This window comes from Hordeum vulgare, chromosome 2H (assembly GCF_904849725.1).
Source record: "Hordeum vulgare subsp. vulgare chromosome 2H, MorexV3_pseudomolecules_assembly, whole genome shotgun sequence".
In the NCBI taxonomy this organism is placed as follows: Eukaryota; Viridiplantae; Streptophyta; class Magnoliopsida; order Poales; family Poaceae; genus Hordeum; species Hordeum vulgare.
In genome coordinates, this window is record NC_058519.1 from 614,285,929 (window position 1) to 614,312,022 (window position 26,094).

Consider the following 26,094-nt stretch of genomic DNA (forward strand, 5'->3'; position numbering starts at 1 on the left):
TGTCGAGGTCGATCCCGTCTACGATGCGAGTGGCGCTCTCAAGGAAGGTCTCCATGAAATCTTCGAATCGAAGCTTCTTGGTGTTTGCGACCTGCAGCGCCTTCAGCTTCTCTTCGCGAGCCTCCTTGCAGTGCACTGGGACCAGCGACAGCGCCACGTCCGCACCACAGCAAGCCGCAGACTTCTTCCACGCGTGCACTCGGTTCGGGACCTCCTCCAGCCGAGTCATCAACCCTTCCATCTCTTGCCAAGACTCGTCTTCGGGCCACAACTCCTTGTCGATTCGGCCGACGACCTCTCTCAGTCGACCGATGAAGGGTCCCACTTTGCCCAGGCGAATGTGCGCTCGGAGCATGTCTCGATTGGCGTCCTCGCCGAGTGGAACGTTTGGAAGAATCGACCGCTCAACGTTAGCTGCTTCAGCATCAGCGTCCATGCAAAAATCTGCAAAGACAAGACGAGCAAAAAGTAAGCGCAGAATGAAATACACAATCAAGAAGCACTCGGAAAAACAGAACTTACCACCGAGAAGCGCAATCATCTTCCTTGCCCAGTCACTGACGTACTTCTCCTGTGCTATGCACCGCCTGTTCATCACCTGCATTTGTCCCATCAGCTCGGTTCTTTGTTTCCCCATTTTCTCCATTTCGGCCACCAATGCCTTGTTTGCCTCACGGGACTCCTTCAAGGACTTCTCTCGTTCAGTCAGAACACCCTTCAGACCAGCCAAGGCAAGCATTGCTGCATCCAGTTCCGCAGCAAACTGAATCTTTTCAGCTTTCAGAGTGTCGTACGCTGATCCCATCTCGCAAGTCTTCTGCAAGTCAGTGCGAAGAGACGATCAGACAAATTCAACAAGGACAACAATACAAACTCGAAGTTCTTCAGACCCCTGCCGACGCAAGCAGTCAACAGCGGTCTCGGGGACTACACCCAGTGGGTTCACTAAGAGTGACCCCACTGGCATGAAGCTCAAACAGGTCCGCCCTATTGAGATACATAACAAAAAACAAGCCTATGAGGCTACTACTACCCGACCTGAGTAAAATTACTCTCGGGGACTAATCCAGTAGGTGCACTCGGAATGCCCCCACCGGTAACATTCGAACAGATTAGTTTTTATCTGATCAAGTTAAAAGAAAATTCATATAAAGACAACTGCCGGTGCAAGCACTCGACAAAAGTCTCGGGGACTACACCCACTGGGTTCACTAAGAATGAACCCACCGCAAACTAATCATTCTGTATCCGACTATCTGGCTTAAACACCCAGTGGGTTACAAGGGGAAAGCAAATACTTACTAGCCCACTTACTCGGATATCGTCCCGGAGTTCCAGGCTTCGCTTGTACACAGACGCGATGGAGTCGTACGCTCTCTTGGCATCACCCGCCATCAACTCCGCCTGCACCATGGCCCCCTTGGCAGCTCCCACTTGATCTTCTGGGAGGCGCTGGGCGTCGTACTGGACAGTCGACGGACCTGGTACCACAAGAGACTCCTTGGGCATCCCAAGTCCTGCTCCAGTCGGTTTAGCAGCGATAAGCGCCGTTTCAGTCGACGGCGTCATCTCGGTTGGCGGCGCGTCCATGGCGGGAGTAGTAACAAACGAAACAGCCTCAAGGACAGGCGCCGCAGCTTGCTCGGACCTCTTCTGGTCGTCATCCTCCACATGAATCACCTCTGAAGGAAGCCCGACCAAACGACGTGAGACCACAGAAAAAAGGGCAAGACTAAAGACAGAATTCATGAAACAATAATGTAAGCTCTCGGAGTCGCCACGACGTACCTTGCTGGGACGTGACAACATTGTCCGTATCCATGGAATCGTCTTCTTGGCGCGGCAGAGAAGTGGCGGAGGTGGTAGCTCTGTCGAGTAAAATTCACTCGACCAATAAGCATGAGCTCAATCAAATACTGGAAGAAGATAGAAGAACAATGCACTTACGCTGAGGTGACGGGAACGGTGACCCTCATCCGCGGCAAAGCCTTCCGAGGCTTAGATCCACTCGGTTTGGCCACCTTAGAGGGCTGGCCCGCGGGCTCAGCAGCAGAGTCCTTGGTCCTCTTTGTGCTCCGAGCACTCGGAACCACGGGAGTGGCTGGCAAGGCACTCGGAACCACAGGAGCAGCTGGCAGGGCACTCGAGGCTGCTGGAGGAGCCGACGGAGCCACGGGTTCGTGACGGCGTTTAGTTCGAGGCTTTGGTGGTGGGGGTGGCGAGTTCTGTTCCTCATCTTCCTCCTCTTCTTCTTCGGACTCCTCTTCCGTCTCCCCACTGTCAGAGACGTACTCGACGCTCTCCACGCTGCCCTCCTGGCTACCTTCCTCTTCCTCGGCCGGATTCCCATTCGAGACAGGAGAAAACCAGTTGGTCCACGCCTGCACGAGATACAGTCGACAACATCAGATGTAAGACATTGATACAAGAAAAAGCGATAAATCTAAGACAATTGTGTGCATTCGACAAGTTATACTCACCTCATTCGGAGGAGGGTTGTCCGCGCGGAAGGGCTTCACTCGCCAGGCTCCTCTGGGGTTATCGCAGGCGCCTGTGATGTTGAGGACCCACGACGTCACCAGCTCCCCGGTCAGGCACTCGGGGTTAGTCCGAGTGGAGTCCTCAGGCCCCGTGTAGTGCCACATGGCGTGGTGTCGAGCTTGCAAAGGCTGGATACGCCGACCTAGAAAAATCTCCAGCAAATCTATGCCAGTGACTCCCTTTCGGACGACCTCTACAAGCGGATCGACCAGAGGCTGGAGCTGGATCTTCTCCATCTTCGTGAGTGTAAGATGCCTAGGCGGAGCCGATCGGTCTAGGCTAAAAGGTGGTAGTCTAGTGGCGGCATTCGGGCAAGCAACGTCCTGGCAGTAGAACCAAGTCGACTGCCAGTTCCTAACGGATTCAGACAGCTGAAGAGCGGGATAGCTACTTTTACCTTTCGTTTGGAAGCCTAAGCCTCCGCATAGCTGGAGGAGGTGAGTTTTGTCATTCGACTGGCTAAGCCTTTTGATGGTTTGAGATCTAGCAGAGAAGATGTGCTTAAAGAGCCCCCAATGGGGAGGACAGCCGATAAAACACTCGCACAGCACGACGAAGGCAGAGAGATGAGCTATTGCGTTGGGAGGAAAATGGTGGAGCTGCGCCCCGAAGTGGTTCATTATACCTCTGAAGAAGGGATGAGGAGGCAGAGAGAAGCCTCGGTACACGTGACTGAGCAGCAAGACGCGCTCCCCTCCTGGGACGGCGGCTCCGTCTCGCCCTCCGCCGACAGCCTCCACGTCTTGTGCTCGATCATGCCTTGTTCCACCAGCTCCAGCATGTCCTCCTTCGTCACCGTGGAGGGGAGGAAATCCCCCTGGATCCAACCCACCGGCAGTGCTCGCTGCCGCCGCTGAGCAGGAGCCACCACCTTCTTCTTCTTCCGCGCCTCGAGCTTGCTCGTCTGCCCCTTCGTCATGGTGGAGGCTGCAGATCCGCGGGGGAGAAGGAGAAGGAAGGAGCTTGGGATGCGCAGGAGGTGACGAGAGAAGCGGGGCAAGTGCGAGCTATCAGGCGAGTGCAACGAGAAACCCTCGCTGTAGAGGTTTAAATAAGGTTCCGACTGGGTCACTAGCAGGTGGCCCCGAAATCTTATCCCTCGACCGGTTGCTGCGATATTAGTGGAGGAGATGAAGGCGCGGAAATCGAGGCGGCAGATACTACTCGATTACGATGTCGTCATCCCCGCTGAGCGCGCGGCAACCGAAATTTGAGGATCCCAGAAAATCCGCCGCTGTCAGTTGACTGGTCACGTCAAAAGATTCTGCGGAAGCACTCGGTCCCTGACGGTTCGTTTCACAAATACATCCACTCGGATCTGTGGTCAAGAGGATAAAATGGATCGAGGCAAACAACGCCAAAGTCGCATCCATACCAGTCGGATCCGTACTCCAAGCATCGCTTCATCGTTCCAACCCCAATCCATTTCGGGACTAATGATGGGGTTATAGTCCTAGGGTAGGATCATAGGCCTGCCCTATGGGTCCTACCCAAGGACTACCCTTCATAAGGGATAAGGCCCTTAGTCAGTTCCGACTGAATTAAGGACTTCCCATCTTCCAGTCGGTGATGATTCCTCCATCATCCAGTCGGAGATGAGCATTCGGAGCGTATCAAACTTACCGACTGGATTCCACTCTGTACATCGTAACCCCCTGGAGGGCAACGGTCGTACGTTTCCATGTACCTTTATTAGCATTTAAGACATACGTTACCTGTAACGTATGCAGTTATTCACCACTACTCCACCCCTGTGCACTGAACCGTTGTGAAGGGTAGCGCACTCTATATAAGCCGCCCTTCCCCACTGGTGCAGGGGTTAGCAATTCACTGTAATCCACATTCCACTCGACAACAAGCTCCCAAGAGCACTGAGACATAGGGCTTTTACCTCCACCGTAGAGGGGCCTAAACTCATACAACCTCGCTGTAGCTAAGGCTCTGCCCATCCTTTCGTACCCTACACATCTACTGTCAGACTTATACCCACGACAAACGTGGTGCGCCATATGTGCCTACTTCGGTTATTTTGTAGTCATGTTGTTAGAGCATATATCTCCATATGTGGTTTTGGTAATTGATGACAATTCCTATGGACTAATGGTTGCCTTAAGTTATACTTATAGGATGTGTCCATAGGCACTTCTTGAAGTCCATCTGTTGGGTTCAAGGAGTTTATATGATGACCAAGATGGTATTCAAGGTATTATCCAAAGAATGGTCATAGAGACACAAGGTTGATCAAGATCTCAGACAAAGAGTAAATCAAGATGATCAACACACAAAGCGTACAAGATGTACCGAGAGGGATCAAGTGATCCCATGGTATGGTAAGTATTGTCCATTACATGTTTGTGTACTAACCCATGGTCTTCGTGAGAGTTCTTGTTGGGGAACGTCGCATGGGAAACAAAAATTTTCCTACGCGCACGAAGACCTATCATGGTGATGTCCATCTATGAGAGGGGATGAGTGATCTACGTACCCTTGTAGATCATACAGCAGAAGCGTTAGTGAACGCGGTTGATGTAGTGGAACGTCCTCACGTCCCTCGATCCGCCCCGCGAACAATCCCGCGATCAGTCCCACGATCTAGTACCGAACGGACGGCACCTCCGCGTTCAGCACACGTACAACTCGACGATGATCTCGGCCTTCTTGATCCAGCAAGAGAGACGGAGAGGTAGAAGAGTTCTCCGGCAGCGTGACGGCGCTCCGGAGGTTGGTGATGACCTTGTATCAGCAGGGCTCCGCCCGAGCTCCGCAGAAACGCGATCTAGAGGAAAAACCGTGGAGGTATGTGGTCGGGCTACCGTGGAAAAGTCGTCTCAAATCAGCCCTAAAACTTCCGTATATATAGGTGGGAGGGAGGGGACCTTGCCTTGGGGCTCAAGGAGCCCCAAGGGGGTCGGCCGAGTCCAAGGGGGGAGGACTCTCCCCCAAACCGAGTTGGACTTGGTTTGGTGGGAGGGAGTCCCCCTTCCTTCCCACCTCCTCCTTTTTTTTCTTTTCTCTTGATTTTCTTTGCTTGGCGCATAGAGCCCTTTTGGGCTGTCCCACCAGCCCACTAAGGGCTGGTGTGCCACCCTCAAGGCCTATGGGCTTCCCCGGGGTGGGTTGCCCCCCCCCCCCCGGTGAACTCCCGGAACCCATTCGTCATTCCCGGTACATTCCCGGTAACTCCCAGTACACATCAATAACATGTATATCAAATATACCTGATTTTTCTTTGCCCGCCTTCTTATCTGCCAGATACTTGGGGCAATTGCGCTTCCAGTGACCCATACCCTTGCAATAGTAACACTCCATTTCAGGCTTAGGTCCAGCTTTGGGTTTCTTCGGCGGATTGGCAACAGGCTTGCCGCTCTTCTTCGAATTACCCTTCTTGCCTTTGCCGTTTCTCTTGAAACTAGTGGTCTTATTCACCATCAACACTTGATGCTCTTTACGGAGTTCAGACTCTGCGACTTTCAGCATCGCAAACAACTCGCCGGGAGACTTGTTCATCCCTTGCATGTTGTAGTTCAACACAAAGCCTTTATAGCTTGGCGGCAGTGATTGAAGGATTCTGTCAGTGATAGCCTCTTGCGGGAGTTCAATCCCCAGCTCAGCTAGACGGTTTGAGTACCCAGACATTTTGAGCACATGTTCACTGACAGACGAGTTTTCCTCCATCTTGCAAGCATATAATTTATCGGAGGTCTCATACCTCTCGATCCGGGCGTTCTTCTGAAAGATAAACTCCAACTCCTGGAACATCTCAAATGCTCCATGACTCTCAAAGCGACATTGAAGTCCCGGTTCTAAGCCATACAAGACTGCACATTGAACTATTGAGTAGTCCTCCTTACGTGCTAACCAAGCGTTCTTAACATCCTGATCAGCCGTAGCGGGTGGTTCATCTCCTAACGCAGCATTAAGGACATAATCCTTCTTCCCAGCTTGTAAGATTAGCTTAAGATTACGAGCCCAGTCTACAAAGTTGCTTCCATCATCTTTCAACTTAGCTTTCTCTAGGAACGTATTAAAATTCAGGATGACTGTCGCGTGAGCCATGATTTACAACACAAATATATTCAAAGTGGACTTAGACTATGTTCAAGATAATTAGAGTTCAACTTAATCAAATTATTTGCTAAACTCCTACTCAAAAAGTACATCTCTCTAGTCATTTGAGTGGTTCATGATCCACCTACACTATCTCAAGTCCGATCATCACGTGAGTTGAGAATAGTTTTAGTGGTAAGCATCCCTATGCTAATCACATCATCTATATGATTCATGATCGACCTTTCGGTCTCATTTGTTCCGAGGCCATGTCTGCACATGCTAGGCTCGTCAAGCTTAACCCGAGTGTTCTGCGTGCGCAACTATTTTGCACCCGTTGTATGTGAACGTTGAGTCTATCACACCCGATCATCACGTGGTGTCTCGAAACGACGAACTGTAGCAACGGTGCACAGTCGGGGAGAACACCATTTCGTCTTGAAATTTTAGTGAGATATCACCTCATAATGCTACCGTCGTTCTAAGCAAAATAAGGTGCATAAAAGGATTAACATCACATGCAATTCATAAGTGACATGATATGGCCATCATCACGTGCTTCTTGATCTCCATCACCAAAGCACCGGCACGATCTTCTTGTCACCGGCGCCACGCCATGATCTCCATCAACGTGTTGCCATCGGGGTTGTCATGCTACTCATGCTATTACTACTAAAGCTACATCCTAGCAAAATAGTAAACGCATCTGCAAGCACAAACGTTAGTATAAAGACAACCCTATGGCTCCTGCCGGTTGCCATACCATCGACGTGCAAGTCGATATTTCTACTACAACATGATCATCTCATACATCCAATATATCACATCACATCGTTGGCCATATCATATCACAAGCATGCCCTGCAAAAACAAGTTAGACGTCCTCTAATTTTGTTGTTGCATGTTTTACGTGGTGACCAAGGGTATCTAGTAGGATCGCATCTTACTTACGCAAAGACCACAACGGAGATATATGAGTTGCTATTTAACCTCATCCAAGGACCTCCTCGGTCAAATCCGATTCAACTAAAGTTGGAGAAACCGACACTTGCCAGTCATCTTTGAGCAACGGGGTTACTCGTAACGATGAAACCAGTCTCTCGTAAGCGTACGAGTAATGTCGGTCCAAGCCGCTTCAATCCAACAATACCGCGGAATCAAGAAAAGACTAAGGAGGGCAGCAAAACGCACATCACCGCCCACAAAAACTTTTGTGTTCTACTCGAGAAGACATCTACGCATGAACCTAGCTCATGATGCCACTGTTGGGGAACGTCGCATGGGAAACAAAAAATTTCCTACGCGCACGAAGACCTATCATGGTGATGTCCATCTACGAGAGGGGATGAGTGATCTACGTACCCTTGTAGATCATACAGCAGAAGTGTTAGTGAACGCGGTTGATGTAGTGGAACGTCCTCACGTCCCTCGATCCTCCCCGCGAACAATCCCGCGATCAGTCCCATGATCTAGTACCGAACGGACGGCACCTCCGCGTTCAGCACACGTACAGCTCGACGATGATCTCGGCCTTCTTGATCCAGCAAGAGAGACGGAGAGGTAGAAGAGTTCTCCGGCAGCGTGACGGCGCTTCGGAGGTTGGTGATGACCTTGTCTCAGCAGGGCTCCGCCCGAGCTCCGCAGAAACGCGATCTAGACGAAAAACCGTGGAGGTATGTGGTCGGGCTGCCGTGGAAAAGTCGTCTCAAATCAGCCCTGAAACCTCCGTATATATAGGTGGGAGGGAGGGGACCTTGCCTTGGGGCTCAAGGAGCCCCAAGGGGGTCGGCCGAGTCCAATGGGGGAGGACTCCCCCCCCCCAAACCGAGTTGGACTTGGTTTGGTGGGAGGGAGTCCCCCTTCCTTCCCACCTCCTCCTTTTTTTCTTGATTTTCTTTGCTTGGCGCATAGAGCCCTTTTGGGCTGTCCCACCAGCCCACTAAGGGCTGGTGTCCCACCCTCAAGGCCTATGGGCTTCCCCGGGGTGGGTTGCCCCCCCGGTGAACTCCCGGAACCCATTCGTCATTCCCGGTACATTCCCGGTAACTCCGGAAACCTTCCGGTAATCAAATGAGGTCATCCTATATATCAATCTTCGTTTCCGGACCATTCCGGAAACCCTCTTGACGTCCGTGATCTCATCCGGGACTCCGAACAACATTCGGTAACCAACCATGTAACTCAAATACGCTTAAAACAACGTCGAACCTTAAGTGTGCAGACCCTGCGGGTTCGAGGACTATGTAGACATGACCCGAGAGACTCCTCGGTCAATATCCAATAGCGGGACCTGGATGCCCATATTGGATCCTACATATTCTACGAAGATCTTATCGTTTGAACCTCAGTGCCAAGGATTCATATAATCCCGTATGTCATTCCCTTTGTCCTTCGGTATGTTACTTGCCCGAGATTCGATCGTCAGTATCCGCATACCTATTTCAATCTCGTTTACCGGCAAGTCTCTTTACTCGTTCCGTAATACAAGATCCCGCAACTTACACTAAGTTACATTGCTTGCAAGGCTTGTGTGTGATGTTGCATTACCGAGTGGGCCCCGAGATACCTTTCCGTCACACGGAGTGACAAATCCCAGTCTTGATCCATACTAACTCAACTAACACCTTCGGAGATACCTGTAGAGCATCTTTATAGTCACCCAGTTACGTTGCGACGTTTGATACACACAAAGCATTCCTCCGGTGTCAGTGAGTTATATGATATCATGGTCATGGGAATAAATACTTGACACGCAGAAAACAGTAGCAACAAAATGACACGATCAACATGCTACGTCTATTAGTTTGGGTCTAGTCCATCACGTGATTCTCCTAATGACGTGATCCAGTTATCAAGCAACAACACCTTGTTCATAATCAGAAGACACTGACTATCTTTGATCAACTGGCTAGCCAACTAGAGGCTTTCTAGGGACGGTGTTTTGTCTATGTATCCACACATGTAAATGAGTCTTCATTCAATACAATTATAGCATGGACAATAAACGATTATCTTGATACAGGAATTATAATAATAACTTTATTTATTATTGCCTCTAGGGCATAATTCCAACAGTTCTATGTGGGGGTTAGGTGTGTTTCCATGGGCTTGCGTCAAAAGGAAGATCTCATACAACCCATGAAGGATGACGTCAAGTGGTGATTGTCATCAAGATTGCGGTGTGCATGTTCAAGTGGATCAGCACGAATATATCATGCTTGAAGCTTGCGTTCCATTGTGGTGGCAATGGACTTGTGAAGATATGCTAAAGAGTGGCTCACCCATAGTGAGTACGGGGGAGCAATCAACTAGTCTTTATTAAGCCAACATAATCAAGAAAGGTGGTCCATCTTGAGGAAGCCAAGATCATCATCATCTAGCTCAAGAGGTCGAGGTGCAAGGTATAGGTTTACCCGTGATAGGTTTTCTGTTTTAGGATAGAATGATGTACTTTCAAGGGGGGCTGTCAAGTGAGTAGCTTGATCGTATCGTTCGTTGAGAGCTCAAACCATTTGCATCCTTGCATCATACTTCTTGGTTCTTATTTGTTGTTTCTCTTTGTGAGTTTTAGAGCTTATGGTCATCTTCATGACAAACTCGAGTTCATCGAAAACGGAGTCCATATGCATCTACTATGATGTTTTTGATGTTGGAGTTTTTGCCGGTTCTTCATTCATAGAGGTCTCACATCACTGTTTGGATAGCTCTTGTCGTCCTGAATCCAACAAGTTTGAGCTTGCTCGATTCGGAGCTCGTATGCGAAAGTTATGGTTGTTTCAGTGGCGAGCGGTAGTACCGCTGGCCCTAGAGGTAGTACCGCTGTCCCAGCGGTAGTACCGCCCCTGGTCAGCGATAGTACCGCTCCAGGACTTTAGTACCGTCATCCTTGCGGCTGTACTTCGTCGGACTTTTTGTGAAGACTTTCTTGGCGGTGGTTGGCCCGGTAGTATCTTTGCGCTACCATGGGCTCAGCGGTAGTACCGCTGCAGCCAGCGGTAGTATCGCCGGAGGGTCAGCGGTAGTACCGCAGCAGTCAGCGATAGTACCGCTGGAGGGTCAGCGGTAGTACCGCTGCAGCCAGCGGTAGTACTGCTGGGCTCGGGCTGTAAGTGGGGTTAACGTTCTGATTCCTTCACCCCACTATATAAAGGGGGTCTTCCCCCTCCCTTGGGCTTATCTATCTGTAGAGCTCGTGTTCTTCCCCCATTGTTGACCTTCTTAGAGCTTGCTAACTCTCAATCCCTCCAATGATTCTTGCTAGTCCTTGAGGGAAAAGAGAGAGGAGATCTAGATCCACATCTCCACCAATCACTTTCTCCTCTATGTGAGGGGAACCCCTTGGATCTAGATCTTGGAGTTCTTTGTGAGCTCCTTGCTCTTCCTCTCATATTTATCCATAGCTTTTGTTGTTGTGGAGGGATTTGAGTGTTAGGGACTTGACCACTTCGTGTGTTCTTGACATTGCGTTAGTTGCATCGGTTTGAGTTCTCCACGGTGATACGTGGAAGTGAGAAGTTGAGAAGCTTACTACCCTTTGGTACTTAGTACCCTAGAGATTGTTCTTCGTGGATGCTTTGGCATCCTAGAAGCTTGGTGGTGTCTCGGAGCTCAATCATTGTGGTGTAAAGCTCCGGGCAAGCGTCGGGGTCTCCAATTAGGTTGTGGAGATTGCCCCGAGCAATTTGTACGGGTACCGGTGACCGCCCCAAAGGGTTGCCATTTGTACGGGTTCGGTGACCGCCCTCAAGGGCCCCTTAGTGGAATCACGACATCTTGCATTGTGCGAGGGCGTGAGGAGATTACGGTGGCCTTAGTGGCATCTTGGGGAGCATTGTGCCTCCACACCGCTCTAGCGGAGATTAGCATCCGCAAGGGTGTGAACTTTGGGATATCTCTTACCCGAACCCTTTACTTATGCACTTTACTTTGTGATAGCCATATTGTTTCTTGTCATATATCTTGCTATCACTTAGTTGTTTATCTTGCTTAGCATAAGTTGTTGGTGCACATAGGTGACCCTAGTTGTTTTAGGTTTTGTACTTGACATATTAAACGTTAGTTTTATTCCGCATTTGTTCAAACCTAAACCGTAATTATTTTAAAGCGCCTATTCACCCCCCTCTAGGCGACATCCACATCCTTTCACATGTGTTACAACAAATGAGTTTGTGTATGAGTTTTGTGGGGTTTTCAAGTTTATGTATGAATCTGTTAATATCAAGCAAGTTGTTGTACTAGGGGTGTAAACAGATACACAGTAGTACAATTCACATCAGCACACACACATCTCATAGTAGCACATCCAATGGCTATAAAAGGTGAATACGACATAACTAAAACTCAGCTAGATGAGTTTTAGCAAAATTGATATAATTATGAACAGTTCATAATAGCAAATTCACAAACAAGAAACACATAGAAAGAAAGCATAGTTAACATAGGCTCCAATCAAAATGCAAACACCACTGAATTTTGGTGCACAGACTACCATTCCCAATCATTTGGCTTGTAGTACACGCATGCTTCCCTTCCGAGTGATTCCTACGAAGCTTCGGAAAGCTTTACCATAGAAAGAGAATAGGGATGGCACCCGTAGGGTATGGGTATGGGTGGAGCTCCCATACCCTTACCCGCGCCGTCTGATATTACCCATTACTCTTACCCATACGCGTCAACGGGTACAATTTTTTCCCATGCCCGTTACCCAACAGGGTAGACGGGTACCCGCGGGTAAAATTACCCATATTTGCAAAACATCAATTTTAAAAACTTATAGTTATAAAATGCATTGTATCATATAGTTTACAAAGATAGATTACAACTACAACACATACTTATAAAACAACATCATATAGTCATAAATAACAACACATAGACATACATTTTCAATTCATAAATTATTGACATAGTGTAGATTGTAGAGATAATTTGGAGTTTACATAGATTTTACATGGGTACATGGGTATATGGGTATGGGTTATATGATCTCATACCCATACCCGCTCTACCCGATGGGTTTTAGATTTTTCTATTCATATACCCATGGGTAAGTTTTTGTCCCATACCCTTACCCTAATAGGGTTTTTACCCGCAGGGTATGTGGGTAATGGGTACCCATTGCCATCCCTAAAAGAGAAGATAGCTCCCCAACACATCACAAAATGCACACATGTGGGCACTCCTTAGGTGATGATACAAAGGCCCACGTTGTCCTCATTCTTTTTTTAAGAAACCTCTTGCGAGGGCATGGGGTTCCTGGATTTCCTTAAAAAAAGAGTTGGTCCAGTTTATAAGGAAAATCGAACCTAATTTTTTTTTTGGGGGGGGGGATTGATGTTAGTTCTTGTGAGAGGTGCTAATTTCAAAACATTAACAAACCCCATAACCTAACTACAAGCATATATATAGATCGAACATGATCTCAAAGTTCATGTTCACATGCCTCAGATTGATGAAGCTAGTCTGAGTTTTACTGAATCATAGCACCTGGAAAAATTGCAAAATAATATGTGTTATTTAATTCGGATTGGAGGGGGTAATCTATTTGAGATGCAATATTGCGATAGAAATGTTTATGAAATGAACCATTATTTCTTTGTAGAACAAACCTGATCAACATTTAGAAGTAGAAAAGGTTATTTTATTTCTTTGATAGCTCAACAGGTTTGCTTCGCTATACCGTTGGTGTTGCTAGAATTTTTGTAATCAAATTATGTATTTGGCAAAAATCATAAATATCATGTTGGTGCTGCAATATATACATAATAATGTACTAGACGTGTTGGGTGCACTTCCCTGCGCTATTGGTATTGTTGGGATTTCACAAAGATAAAAAATGGTGGCACGTGGGGAAGATGATGAAGTGTTTTATTATGATGTGGTGTTTTAGTGGGCTTTTCTTGGTGGTGTGATTATGCGTTATTTGCTAATCAACAAATATTTATGTGGGAAGTTTCTTACATTGATGGTCATATGTATTATATTGGTGCTACAATGTCATATGTTGACGCTTTATCTTTTGAGAGGGTGCACATGACTGTTGTGGCCAATTACTTGAGAAAACGTTGACCCAGTAAAATAGCAAATACAATCCAAGTCTAATTCTTCTATAACACCAAGCTCCCTAGTTTTTAAGGCCTCATAATTAATTGAGGTCTTTAATTTGAAATTGGGTCATTCAATTTTGACCGAGTCAACAGTTTCACAAGGAGCAATCTCATTCTTTTTTAATACACTATACTCACTAATCCTAGAATTTTCCCCTTCGATTGAGGTATACAATTCTAATGCCTTGATTTCGACTTGGTCAATCATTGGTTGTGGCAACGAAATCTCTAACTTTGTTAAGCTCCCTCATTTTAAAGCCCCCTATTCAACTGAAATCTTTAATTTGGATTGGATACACAACTAATTGAGCCATTGACCCGGGCTTCGTGGTGGGATCTCTCAATGAATGGGTGGTGTAGTCTTGGTTGAAAAACGGAAGTATCACCCATGACACATCTAGCACCAGCATAACACACATGTCCAACAACATAAGTAACTTTATCATGTATTTGTATTAACTAAAATTCCTCCAATCACACGATCAAAAAGATCCACACAAACACCATAATAAAAAAACGAAAAGGATACACTCATGAACGATTCGCTATTGATTGATCATACCAAACATTCTCCCACCAATCATTTTCCTGATTTTCATCATTGGCCCACTCTTAGCCTAATCCCTGACTATAAATTAACACATCCATCTGTAACCATGATTCTATAAAGTATGTCCATAGGAGTAGCATATATGATAAAAGAACACTTTATTGTAACCCCCATTCATCAAACCAACTAACATGTAAATAATTTTCACAACTTAAAAAAAACTACCATGTAAAAATAAAACATGTGCAACCCTAAGAACATAAGCGACGCGGCAAAGCATGCACTGCTCTTCTAGTATCTATAATGGATAAGAGAGTTCTTTGATAAACCTAAATGATAACGCCCACACGAGTAGCACTTATCAACTTCGTCCAAACGCAGTCATCACTGTTTGTTTTGATTTGCATGAATCTTGCAACAGTTTACGTCTAGGTGCAGAGCACGTAAGCATCCAACTTCATATGTGTGAACCGCTCCTAGCCCACACGGACACCATCCATTCCATTAGCCCACGACTGCTCACGTCATCGTGTGGATGAGCCACTCATTACCCACACGGACACCATGTAGTCCATTAGCGCACGGCTGCTCGCATCGCCGTGTGCGTGAACTGCTCTTCACCCGTACGACGCTTGCACGGTGATAGATGGCAACTATAGTTGTGCATATGTGACAACTAGTTTAGCACACATGGTAACTATGGTTGACTATACATGGCAACTATTATTTGACCACCCGTGGCAACTAGTTAATCATACCTGGCAACTATGGTTAACCATACATGACAACTATGGTTTGATCACACGTGGCAACTAGTTAATCACACATGGCAACTATGATTTGATCACACATGACAACTGCCGTTAATTAGACATGGCAACTATAGTTAACCCAAATGACAAATGCCACATGTGTGGCACAAAATAACACAGTCCTGGCGTTTTCACAACTAAAATTGCCATCCGAGAAGAAAAAAACCCAAAAAAAACCTAACACGTGTCATCGAAAATGGACAAGTTGCCATGCTTTACAATTAAAGTTGCCATCCCCGGTCAAATAAGTTGCCATCAAAAAATATCAGAGCAATATTGCTTCGTGGCACACGTGTAGGATGAGGGTGAGTAGTTGTTATTGGTTCAACGTGTGGCATGAAGTATATGTGCCAGGACGTGCAGACAATTCTAATGTTCGCCCATACATAATCATGTGAGCTGCCTTTTGTAGATTCCATACAGGATCGTATGATCGGATGTCCATAGTGCTATACGTGTGATGAATATCAGAACCCTTGCTAAATGGTTTACCCGGCCAAAATCGAAAACTAAATCTAAAATTGAACACCTCAGTTGAATGGGAGGAATTTAAGATTAAGAATCATAGTGAATTAGAAATAGATGGCTGGGTCAAAATCATGAACCAAATCTAAATTGAACGCCTCAATGAGAGAGCTCCAAAATTAGGAAGTATAGTGATTAGATGATTTTTATATTCCGAAAATGACCCCATACGTTATTGCATTTCAAATATGGAAAAAGCAGCTGTTTGCATGTTTTGTGTGCTATAGAGTAGTAATTGTACTGCATGGATAAGGATAGTGGCATAATTACCGGAGCCATCGGATCTAAAGCAATCAAAGGCGCTGGACGTCCCGTTTAGGCCTTGTTTGGTTCCACGGGAACTAATCCCCTAGTGGAACTAATCCACCAGGGGATTGAGTTGATCCCTGCCTGTCACCAATCCACTATATGCCAATCCATGCCAAACCTCCTCTTCTCAAATCTTATTTGGTTCTGCTGGTGGACGCATGTTGTACTGTGAGATGCAGGAGAAAAGGAATGATCAGAGGAGGAGGAAAAGGAGTAGAGAAGGGAAGGAGAAAGAGGTAAAGGCTTAAGGGAAGAGAAGAAGAGATGGCCATCGTCGTCGGAGGTGGCTCCGCTCGACTCAGTTTCTTGCGCCGCCGCTGCTCTCCTCGATAGTGTTTGCTGTGTCGTCAATCACCACTCCGTCTGTCATAGTGGATCTGTTCCACGAGGGCTAGACGATTCTTTTGGCCCCTGTGGAACGGGGTGGACAGCCATGGGTTGGGCTTGGATTTTCTATGCCTTGGTCCAAACCAAACGGTTAAATTATGATCCACGTTAATTTATTACCTGCCTGGATGACCCCGTGGATCGGGCCGTGATCCCTTCCAATACACGTGGTTTAGCCTCTAACCAAACAAGGCCTTAAAGAGTTGGCCGAAGAGGGACGTTTTGGATAGTTCGTGCATGCATGCATGGGAAGATCAACCATTCGACGTTTCTTTCCGTATATATATACCTCGGGCGGCATATATATACATTCCCACATGGCTTAACCAAGTCGACGAACCCTAGCTACCAACAAACATCGGCTATACACCGAGGCAAGCGACATGTCGGGCAGGAAGAAGGTTCCCCGTCTCGCCGCGCCGCCGCCGACTCCGCAGGCCCAGGCTGGCCTGTACCAAGACGACGAGCCTTTGTGGCATCTGATCGGCCGGATCGCCGGGGCCAGACATTTCCACCAAGCGACGTCACTCACCACTGCTCTCCATCTCGCCGCGCCGCCGCCGACCGCGTACGCCCAGGTCCAGGTCGGCGCGTACCATGACGACGAGCCGCTGGAGCGTTGTGCTGCCGCCGGGGCTCAGGCGCAGGCGCCGGCAGCCGACGGCGGGCTGGTCCTCAAGACGCAGTGCGAGTTCCCGGCGCTGGGGAGGGGCGCGTCCCGGGACAAGTTCGCGGTGCTCGTGCACGTCAGGGCGCCGGCCGACGTGGCCAGCATGAACGTCGGTACAAGAACGTCGTCGCCAGCATGATCCTTCTCTCCGACGGCGGAGACACGTTCCTCGCGCCTGCAGGCATGTATTGGAACGGCAGGACGTCGTTCCTGCCACCCCCGAATCGCACAGCCAACGATTACATGACGCTCGTGCCGCTTTTGTTCACGCACGCCGACACCCGGCCCGGGCCGGTCCACACTTTTGGTTTCGGCGCCGACAACGACGCCCTGGCCATGCACACGATCGCGGAGGCCACCGGCGGCACCTTCTCCTTCATCGAGAACCAGGCGGCGATCCAGGACTCGTTCGCGCAGTGCATCGGCGGGATCCTCTCGGTCGCCGTGCAGGAGGCGCGCATCGCCGTGACGTGCCTGCACCGGGGCGTGCGCGTCCAGGGGATCCAGTCCGGCTGCTACGGCAACCACGTGGGCGACGATGGCCGTGCCGCCTCCATCGACGAGGAGAGGCGCTTCTTGGTGCTGGTGCACGTGCCGAGAGCCCGACCCGTGGAGTCGGTCACCCGCCTGGTCAAGGTGAGCTGCACCTACAAGGTCGCCGCGACAGGGCAGGCGGCCCAAGCCGCGGCACCGGCGGCGGTGATCCAGAGGCTGTTGGAGCTGGAGCTCACCGAAGCGCCCCCTCCGTCCATTGACGTGGAGCGGGAGCGCGTCCGCCTTGCTGCGACACAGGACATCACGGCCGCACGGGCGGCCGCTGAGGGGGGACAGCACGCCGGCGCCGCCCGGATCCTGGATTCCCGGCTGAAGGCCATGGAGCGGTCGGCGCCAGGGGCGGCCGGCGACCCGACGTGCGAGGCGATCAAGGAGGAGCTGCGCGACCTGAGCTCGCGCGTGGGCAACCTGCGGGAGTACCAGAAGACGGGGCGCGCGCGGCTGCTGGCCGGCATGAGCTCGCATGCGCAGCAGCGCGCGTCGGCGTCCACGAGCACCAAGGCTCGGGCATACCTGACTCCCAAGATGGAGGAGATGGTGAAGGTGTCGCGTAAGCAGAGCAGGAAGCGCGGCGGCAGCCAGCAGCCATGGAGCCAGCTTAAACAGATCAAGCAAGACGTGAGCGGCGATTTCTGATCGAAACAGGATAGGTTGATTTTGGCTTTTTATTCTGGAAGTCTTTAGCTACTTTTACAAGTGATTTTTTTTTTTTTTGAAAAATACTCCGTCCGTTCCTAAATATAAGTCTTTAAAGAGATTTCACTAGTGGACTACATACAGATGTATATAGACATACTTTAGAGTGTAGATTCACTCATTTTGCTCCGTTTGTAGACTTTTAGTGAAATATCTTAAACGGGATTGCTAAAACTCAGCTAGCTGAGATTTAGTTTGGTCTCACTCACGAGCATAGCCGTTTGATTAATGTGCTAAGATTCGTGCTTGTACAGTGCTTTTCTATCTCACGCTGAGGAAGAACTCATGTTGTGGGTTCTTGTTTGTTGGGCTTGTTTGCAATGCTTCGCATGTTCCTTTTTTTTTCCATGGTTACTGGGGTGCATGGGATAGATAATTGGAAGAGGTGACCCTTTTTTCTTTGTGCTTTTGTTGTTTTCATTTTTTTTTCTATTTTTTCTATTATACTTTTTACACTTTCTAAAGTTCTTTTAAAAAAATTTATGTTCACTGTTTTCTGTTTTTGTTCTTTTGAGGGGAGAGTATATGTAGACACTCTTCTAACTGATTTCTAATAAGATGAAATTTGGTTAATTTTTAATATTTTTATCATTTTATTTTTTGTTACTATTTATTTATTTCTCTCATTTCTATTTTCATTTGTGTTTTCGTTTATTCATATTATTATCCATATACTTGCGCGCGTGAGGACATGCTTGCACTTATTATTAACATTTTTTATATATTTTTAGTGATTCATTTTTTATATTAACGACATTAATATTTAAAGTCGGGTCGCAATTGCAAGATTTAAAATGTGGCCGCAACTGCAAGTAATTGAAGTCGGGTCGCAACTGTAAATATTTGAAGTCGGTCGCAACTGCAAATATTAGAACTCGGGTCGCAACTGTAAATATTTGAAGTCGGGTCGCAACTACAAGTATTCAAAATTGAATGATAACTGCATGTATTTGAAGTCGGACCACAACTGCAAGTATTCAAAGTCGGGTCGCAATTGCAAGTATTCAAAGTCTAATCGCAACTGCAAATATTCGAAGTCAGGTCGCAATTGCAAGTATTCGAAGTCGGCCCGCAACTGCAAGTATTCAAAGTCGGGTCGCAACTGAAAGTATTCAAAGTCTAATCGCAACTGCAAGTATTCAAAGTCGGGTCGCAATTGGAAGTATTCAAAGTCTAATCGCAACTGCAAATATTCAAAGTCAAGTCGCAATTGCAAGTATTCATAGTCGGTACACAACTGCAAGTATTTTATAGTCGGTGCGCAATTGCAAGTATTTATAGTCGATGCGCAATTGCAAGTATTTATAGTCCATTTTTTATTTTTCATCTTTTTATGTCGCCTTACAAGTTGTATGTGCGCAAGTTGCATGTGATACACCCATACACAATTGTAATGGACACTCACACAACTGGTGTTGGCCCTGTTTATTTTTTTTCCTACTAGTCACAATTTGTGCATGCCATAGACAAATGTACTTCATTCTCATTTTATTTATTTTATTTTATCTTTTTTCTCATTCTCTCTGTCCAAGAACACAAATACACTGCCATCTTTGCTAATGAAATATAAATAAAAAAATATAATGGCGTCTAATATTTCAGCCTGACACTAAATCATGTACCAAGCCTAACACCTACATAGTTAAAGGCCTATTTAGTCACAAATATTAAAATATACAAAAAAAGAAAGAAAAAACGAACACATGGCAGTACCCACACAGCAGCCCTATATCAGCCCAAGTTGCCACGACAACCCACAACGCATAAAGAAAAAAAGCAGCAACAACTGGTCCACAGGTACCTGATGTCAGCTGACTGAGACCAAATTAAATCTCAGTCAGCTCAGGTCCAGGCGCTCCCTATCTTAAAAGACTTGGTAGTTTTCTCTTTGAACTTGTTGTTTACAAGTTTTCTTTTCCTCAAAGAAACTTGTTATTCTGAACCTTCATCTAAACGATTGCGAAACACTATGTGAGCCAAATTCTTTTGCGGTTTCTATTTGCATATTTGCCTGAAAATGCAACTTGCATTATTTGATTTCACTCGTCGAAGATGATTGGAGTGACACGATTGGCCACGACGTCGCCGAGCACGGAGCGACCCCAACAAGTATGATGCAGCTAACTATGTCGTCGCATGTGATGATGTGGGTGGTGGCTTGAAGGGCTAGCCAGCTTCGGAGAAGAGGTCATGCTTAGAGGGTTGGTGTGTGTGTGTGGGGGGGGGGGACGACATCGGATGCAGATGACTATAACCTTCTCGTTGGAGTCGGCGAAGATCACCTCCTCCATCACCACGAGCTCTGGGTGTTTACGGCGGAGCTCCTCCATGCAGGCTTCATCAACGGCCTCTGCCTCATGTCACTCCCGAGCCTCTCGATCCTCCCACGCCACCGAGCACTCACCACCCTCGGCTACGGGGACGAGGTGGACCGGCGCCATCCCGAACGAGAAGTTCAGCTGGGCAGGGGCGTCGTGGTACCAGACCTGCGACTAGTCGTACTTCATGGCCGCGAGCTCAGCCATGTGCAGCGATCCGAGCCACCTCCGTTGGTGGGTCTCCCGGTCGGTGATTTTCGCCACCCACGACCCCACCCTCACTGTCGAACGCCGAGGTAGGTCCTCGTTGGCGGCCGTGATGGAGGGAGGGGAGCTCCAGGGAATCCTTGAATCGGGTGGGGGCGGGCTGATCGACCGAGCGACTCCGACTCGAGGATGCGCCGACGGACGATGACGTACGAACTTGCAGTGCAAATCCGTGACGGGACCCCCGGCCACCGCGTCCGGCCATTAGGAAGAGATGGGCGGCGGATCGGGGGTGGGGGACGTGCCAGCAGCGGGGCAAGGGGGAGAAGAGGAGTGATGCTACTCAAAATTAGGAGGAAAAGAGAATTAGTTTGAAAGGTTAAGTAAACCTTTATAAGTCTTTGTAGGTCTAGCATTATTGAAAAGAAGAGAAGGCAGAGAAGAGAAAGAAACGAGAGGAGACTTTTACTCAGCTGCCGCGAGTCGGAATAAATATAATAAATATACTCGATGAAGAGTAAAAGGTTTACTTCACTAACCGTTATAAGTGACCGGCTAAGTGCGACTTTGAGGAAAAAAACATAAATTATTCCCTTATAACCGGGCAAGGGATCGTTTAGAAATGGTTTAAGCTTTCTTATCCACTTTTACTTCACTAGCATTATCTTCTATTCTTAAATAGTTGCAACCCACTATCTATTTTTCCTTCTCATGCAACCATGCCACATCATCAAGGCATGCATTTAGTCACAAGTACTTATTTTTCCTCATATAACCATGCCACATCATCAAGTCATGCATGTAGTCATAAGTTATAATGTGTGTGCATTAATCTACACATTGTTTCACTAATTTTTCGTTATGGTCATAAGCCGTATATACTTTAGAGTTATACTATAGATCATATTACAGCTTTTTTACGCATCTTTTGTCGGATGTTTCATATGAGTTATTTCTTAAAATATAAAACGAGAGCAATCCTAATATTTTTTAGCAATATTTTTAACACATATTTATGCATCTGTTTATCATGTTTCCCGCAGCAACGCGCGGGGCATCATCTAGTTTATGAAGTAGCTGCAGCAGTGGCTAAGACTGTGTATGCACGACTTGTTTGATGGAGGCTTTTCTGTGAAAAAATATTTTTAATGAGTTTTCTGCATAAAATAGACCACATGTCAAGTGGAGCTGCAATGATGCAGCTGAGGCATCCTAATAACGAACGAAGGCCTGATCAAATCGATCAAGGGGGGCGTGGGGGTTAAGGTCGTCGAAGAAGAAGCGAAGGCTATGTTCATCTTTGTTCCGGAATGCCATTGTATATTGTTTTCCAAGCAGCCCAAAATTTCCAATAAGCAGGATAGTGTTCCAAACAAGGATTTATATTTTCGGGCCACCGACCAATGGTTACATTCGGTTGAATGAACAAACACAAGCTAGCATGCATGCATGCATGCATCCACTACATCAACCTATACATACATCCTTATTTCCACTGGGTTGCAAATGAAAAACAACTTAAATAGGAAGTATATGTTTGATTAGAACTGGACGTCAGACTTGTAGGTAGTGCCGGCCGTCCAACCGGCCGGGATAACCTTGTGTGCAATGCGCCTCCTGCCGGACTCGGTGGTGAGGCGGAAGGAGAAGGGGCCGACGAGCGGCTCGGTCCTGTCCACCCTCCAGATAACTCCCCACGAGTGCTCCATGGGCTTCCACTGCTTGGACCTCTTCTCCCTGATCTCCATCTGCACGATGGTGCCCTCATGGGCGACGAACTTGACCAGCACCGCGAGGTAGTTGGCGTGGGAGCCCTTCTCCACGTGGAAGACGATCTTGGTGCCCGGCGCGTACTGGCACCGCACCCTCCTGAACTGCAGGTCGATCATGCCGGCGCTGCGGAGCTCCTGCTCCCTCCCGGACTTGGCCATGGCGCCGAAGGACTTGCCGGACAGGTCGAAGCGGTACGGCGAGAGGAGCTCGTAGTTCATGTCCGTGATGATCACCCCCACCGGCTTCCTGGAGCACGCCGAGTGGTTGGTGCACCTGATCTGGAAGCAGGAGCCGCAGCCCTTGCCGTCCTTGAAGATGGGGAGGTTGCCGCAGGCGATCATGCCGTTGTAGGGAGCCAGGTTCACGTCCTTGATCCCGCACGCGCCGCCTGCATGCGTGTACGCACATGGCGTGCATGATCAAACAAACTGTCGTTGGAAGTGAAACCGACATGATAGATATATAGAGCGTGTGCTGTGCTGTGCCAGAGCGTGCGCGGGTCACGTACGTACCGTTGTCGTCGGGGCCGGAGCCGGTGGGCTGGCCGTACCAGGTGGCCTTGGCGGGAAGGTACGGTTGGCCGTAGTCCGTCGTGATGTCGGGGCCGGGCGGCACGTTTGAGGCGCAGGAGCCGCCGGCGGCGAGCGCCGCCAAGACGGCAAAGGCTAGGACGCCGGGGAGATATCCCATCGTCTTCTTGTCAATCAACTTTTGCTTGTGCGCAAGTGATTTAGTGCGGGCAGCTAGCTTGTGGTGAGTTTACAATGGTGTGATCGAGTGGCGTACTTATAGGCGACGAACGGGTGTCGCGGATAAACGGATGACATGCATGTTCGGATTTGAGATTTCTTAGGTTCGTGCATGCGTGTGCAAGGTGAATCTTGGTAATCTTTACTCTCACCCAGAAGTAACGACGACATGCATGTCAATGGCTGAAGCGTCAATGTGCCTCTTCTTTGCAGACATGCGAAATGAGACGTAGTAATGACTTCGAGTGCCATGCGTGCGATTGTACCGGCCGTGAGCATGCATGTGCACGGATGCCGTGCAGTGTTGGCCCGGTCGGCGGGGGTTCGTTTTCTTTTACCTTGCGTGCTACCTCAAGTCCTATCGGGTGCCGCCGGCCGCCGCATTCCGCTCCACTCCGCGTCTCCACTAGCTAGTTTACTCGTCACGCCCTTTGCTTCCTCCGGGAACAACTGATGCCCTGAGTTTAAGTGAACAGGAAAACTCTCTCTCTCTCTCTCTCTTTTTCCTTCTGAAAAACATTCCATCTATTCATCTTCAAACATGGTAGTACAACGAACACCGAAAATAATAAAAATTACATTCAGATTCATAGACCACCTAGCAACGATTATGATCACTGAATTGAGCCGAAGGCGCGCCGCCGTCGTCGCCCCTCCCTTACTTGAGCCGGGCAAAACTTGTTGTAATAGACAGTCGAGAAGTTATCGTGCTAAGGCCCCATAGTACCAACGCACATCAACTGCCACCGCTAAAGAGTAACGTAGATCAAATCGATCCAACCCGATGACACACAAACATAGATGAACGACGAAAGAAAATTCATCAAAGACAGAACCGCTGGAGACACACCTCCATACACCCACCGACGATGTTAGATGCATCATGGAACGGGAGCTAGGCGGGGAAAACCTTATTCCATCTTCAAGGAGTCGTCGCTGTCTCACCTTCTTGAGAAGGACACAAACCCTAACAAAACTCAAAAACACATCTAAAAATGAAGCCCTCCCACCGGCAAAGGCTGGGATCCACCGCGTCTCCATGGCCCTAAGGCCACCGGAGACGAGGCCGATCAACGCTGGTGCCGGCGGGAGATAGAGAAACCCTAATTTTCTTAGGGAGGTGGTGGCTGCTACTAACAGGAAAACTCTCTTGATCAAATTGGTGATAGACATTTCCAATTGCAAAACTGCCAAGAATTATGGTCCTAGTTTTTGTAGGGATATCATAGTCCTAGTTGTGATGTAGGAGTAGGGTTTTTTAGTGGACAATCTGCGCACTTTATTTATTTGAAATATTTACAAATTACTCTTTCTGTTAACTAATACTCGTATAAAATGTTTTAGGACACTACTTTATATTTATTTACAAAGGAGGTACAATTATGGCAATTACATCATTGGGGAGCCAAAGATGCCCACCTCCACTAAGGGTTAACCGTTAAGGCATAGCGAGTGAGATTGTGGGCTTCGGTGTTGGAATTTCTATATTCTTAATTCCTCATAGATACAAGTGACCTCCTCAGAGTGTTGTTCTTAAAAGAAGAAGTGACAAGAGCTCTGTTATTTTTATTAGAAAAGAGTGAAAAAGAGTACATCTATAGAGCACAGTTATGTTAGACTTTGCCTAGGGTTACATGCTATCCATCAATTTGTGGGCTATGCTGCTATGGACCTTGGGGTGTTATTGTTACAAAAATCCAAAGAAAGTATGGACGTTGAGAATCCTCACCCTATGGCTATAGTCAAGATCAAGTCTAGAGAAATCAATGACACTCAATTTACTGAAGGGTTCAATTATATGTTCAACTTGGAATTGGAGTGGAGGTGCAAAGGACATGGGAGCAACGCCTTTCTCATGATATTCCCAGATAAAGGAAGATTGATGGAGTAGAGTAAATGTGAAGACTTTAATCTTCTTGGAATAGGGGTTGTGATCAATGTAGAAGTGGGGCATTTGATTCTTAGTAAATTGGAAAGTTTCACACTGTGTGGGTAAAGTTTGTCAAGGTCCCTGAATGCTTCACACCTTTTTTTGGAACTAGTACGCAGGCACGTGCAACGCGCGTCTCGACTAATACTATTTATTTCAAGATTGATCATAATTTAAATCTTTATTTAAACAATTTATTTCAAGGTCAATAATATGTTTAAATGCAGATAAATTTAATAATATGTTAATAATCAAAAATAATATGTTTTTGTAGGGAAATACACAAAAATAAAGCAGATAAATTTAATAATATGTTTCCACCTAACCAATTTGAATACTTTCCTTTTGAAATAAACATATTTAAAGTTGAGACACTTATTTTGGGATGGATGAAGTATTTTTTATGGCATAAACCAAATTTAAACAACAAACTTTCTAATGTCTCATTTATTTAGAAATAAAAAAAAGACATAGCAGTTAATAATCAGTCACTATGGTCATTCATTTCATGCACTATGTCTTGCACCGACATGGGCCCGGCGAGAACGTTCACACAAGATATACCAGCGCCAAGAAGAGGCATATGTGAAGCTACTCTTTTACTGGAAATCCCACACACTACCCTGAATATGGGCATGTTAGCAAGATCATTCCGGTAGATACGGAATTTAATTCAAATAAAAACTCCCAAGAGCGACCAAATTTGAGATGAAATTCCAAGAAAAAGATCAGTTTTTGATATACCATGGGATTCAATGGTGTTACTTGGGAGAAGGGGAGGGTGACATGGTCATTTAGCAATTTAAGACCATGGTAGTATAATCTATTTCAAGTTACATTTGTACATGTGCCAGATGATGTTTAAGGTGCGAACTCCCTGCACTTTGGCAAACAAAATGACACACTGGTCCATGATCTT

The 26,094-nt window shown here is 47.3% G+C and overlaps 2 protein-coding genes across 2 annotated transcripts; one reads left to right on the plus strand and one right to left on the minus strand.

The window, feature by feature from the left end:
* The first annotated feature begins 16,660 nt into the window (after positions 1-16,660).
* Positions 16,661-18,138, plus strand: LOC123428766 (E3 ubiquitin-protein ligase WAV3-like). Its single transcript, XM_045112919.1, has 2 exons — positions 16,661-16,975; positions 17,029-18,138. The coding sequence occupies exons 1-2, from the start codon at positions 16,661-16,663 to the stop codon at positions 18,136-18,138; spliced, it is 1,425 nt and encodes a 474-aa protein (XP_044968854.1).
* A 3,949-nt stretch (positions 18,139-22,087) lies between these two features.
* Positions 22,088-23,250, minus strand: LOC123430809 (expansin-B9-like). The gene is made up of 2 exons (XM_045114648.1): positions 23,009-23,250; positions 22,088-22,884 (listed from the first exon to the last, which is right to left on the minus strand). Exons 1-2 carry the CDS (start codon positions 23,184-23,186, stop codon positions 22,265-22,267), a joined length of 798 nt encoding a protein of 265 aa, XP_044970583.1. The 5' UTR covers positions 23,187-23,250; the 3' UTR covers positions 22,088-22,264.
* Between the last annotated feature and the right edge of the window lie 2,844 nt (positions 23,251-26,094).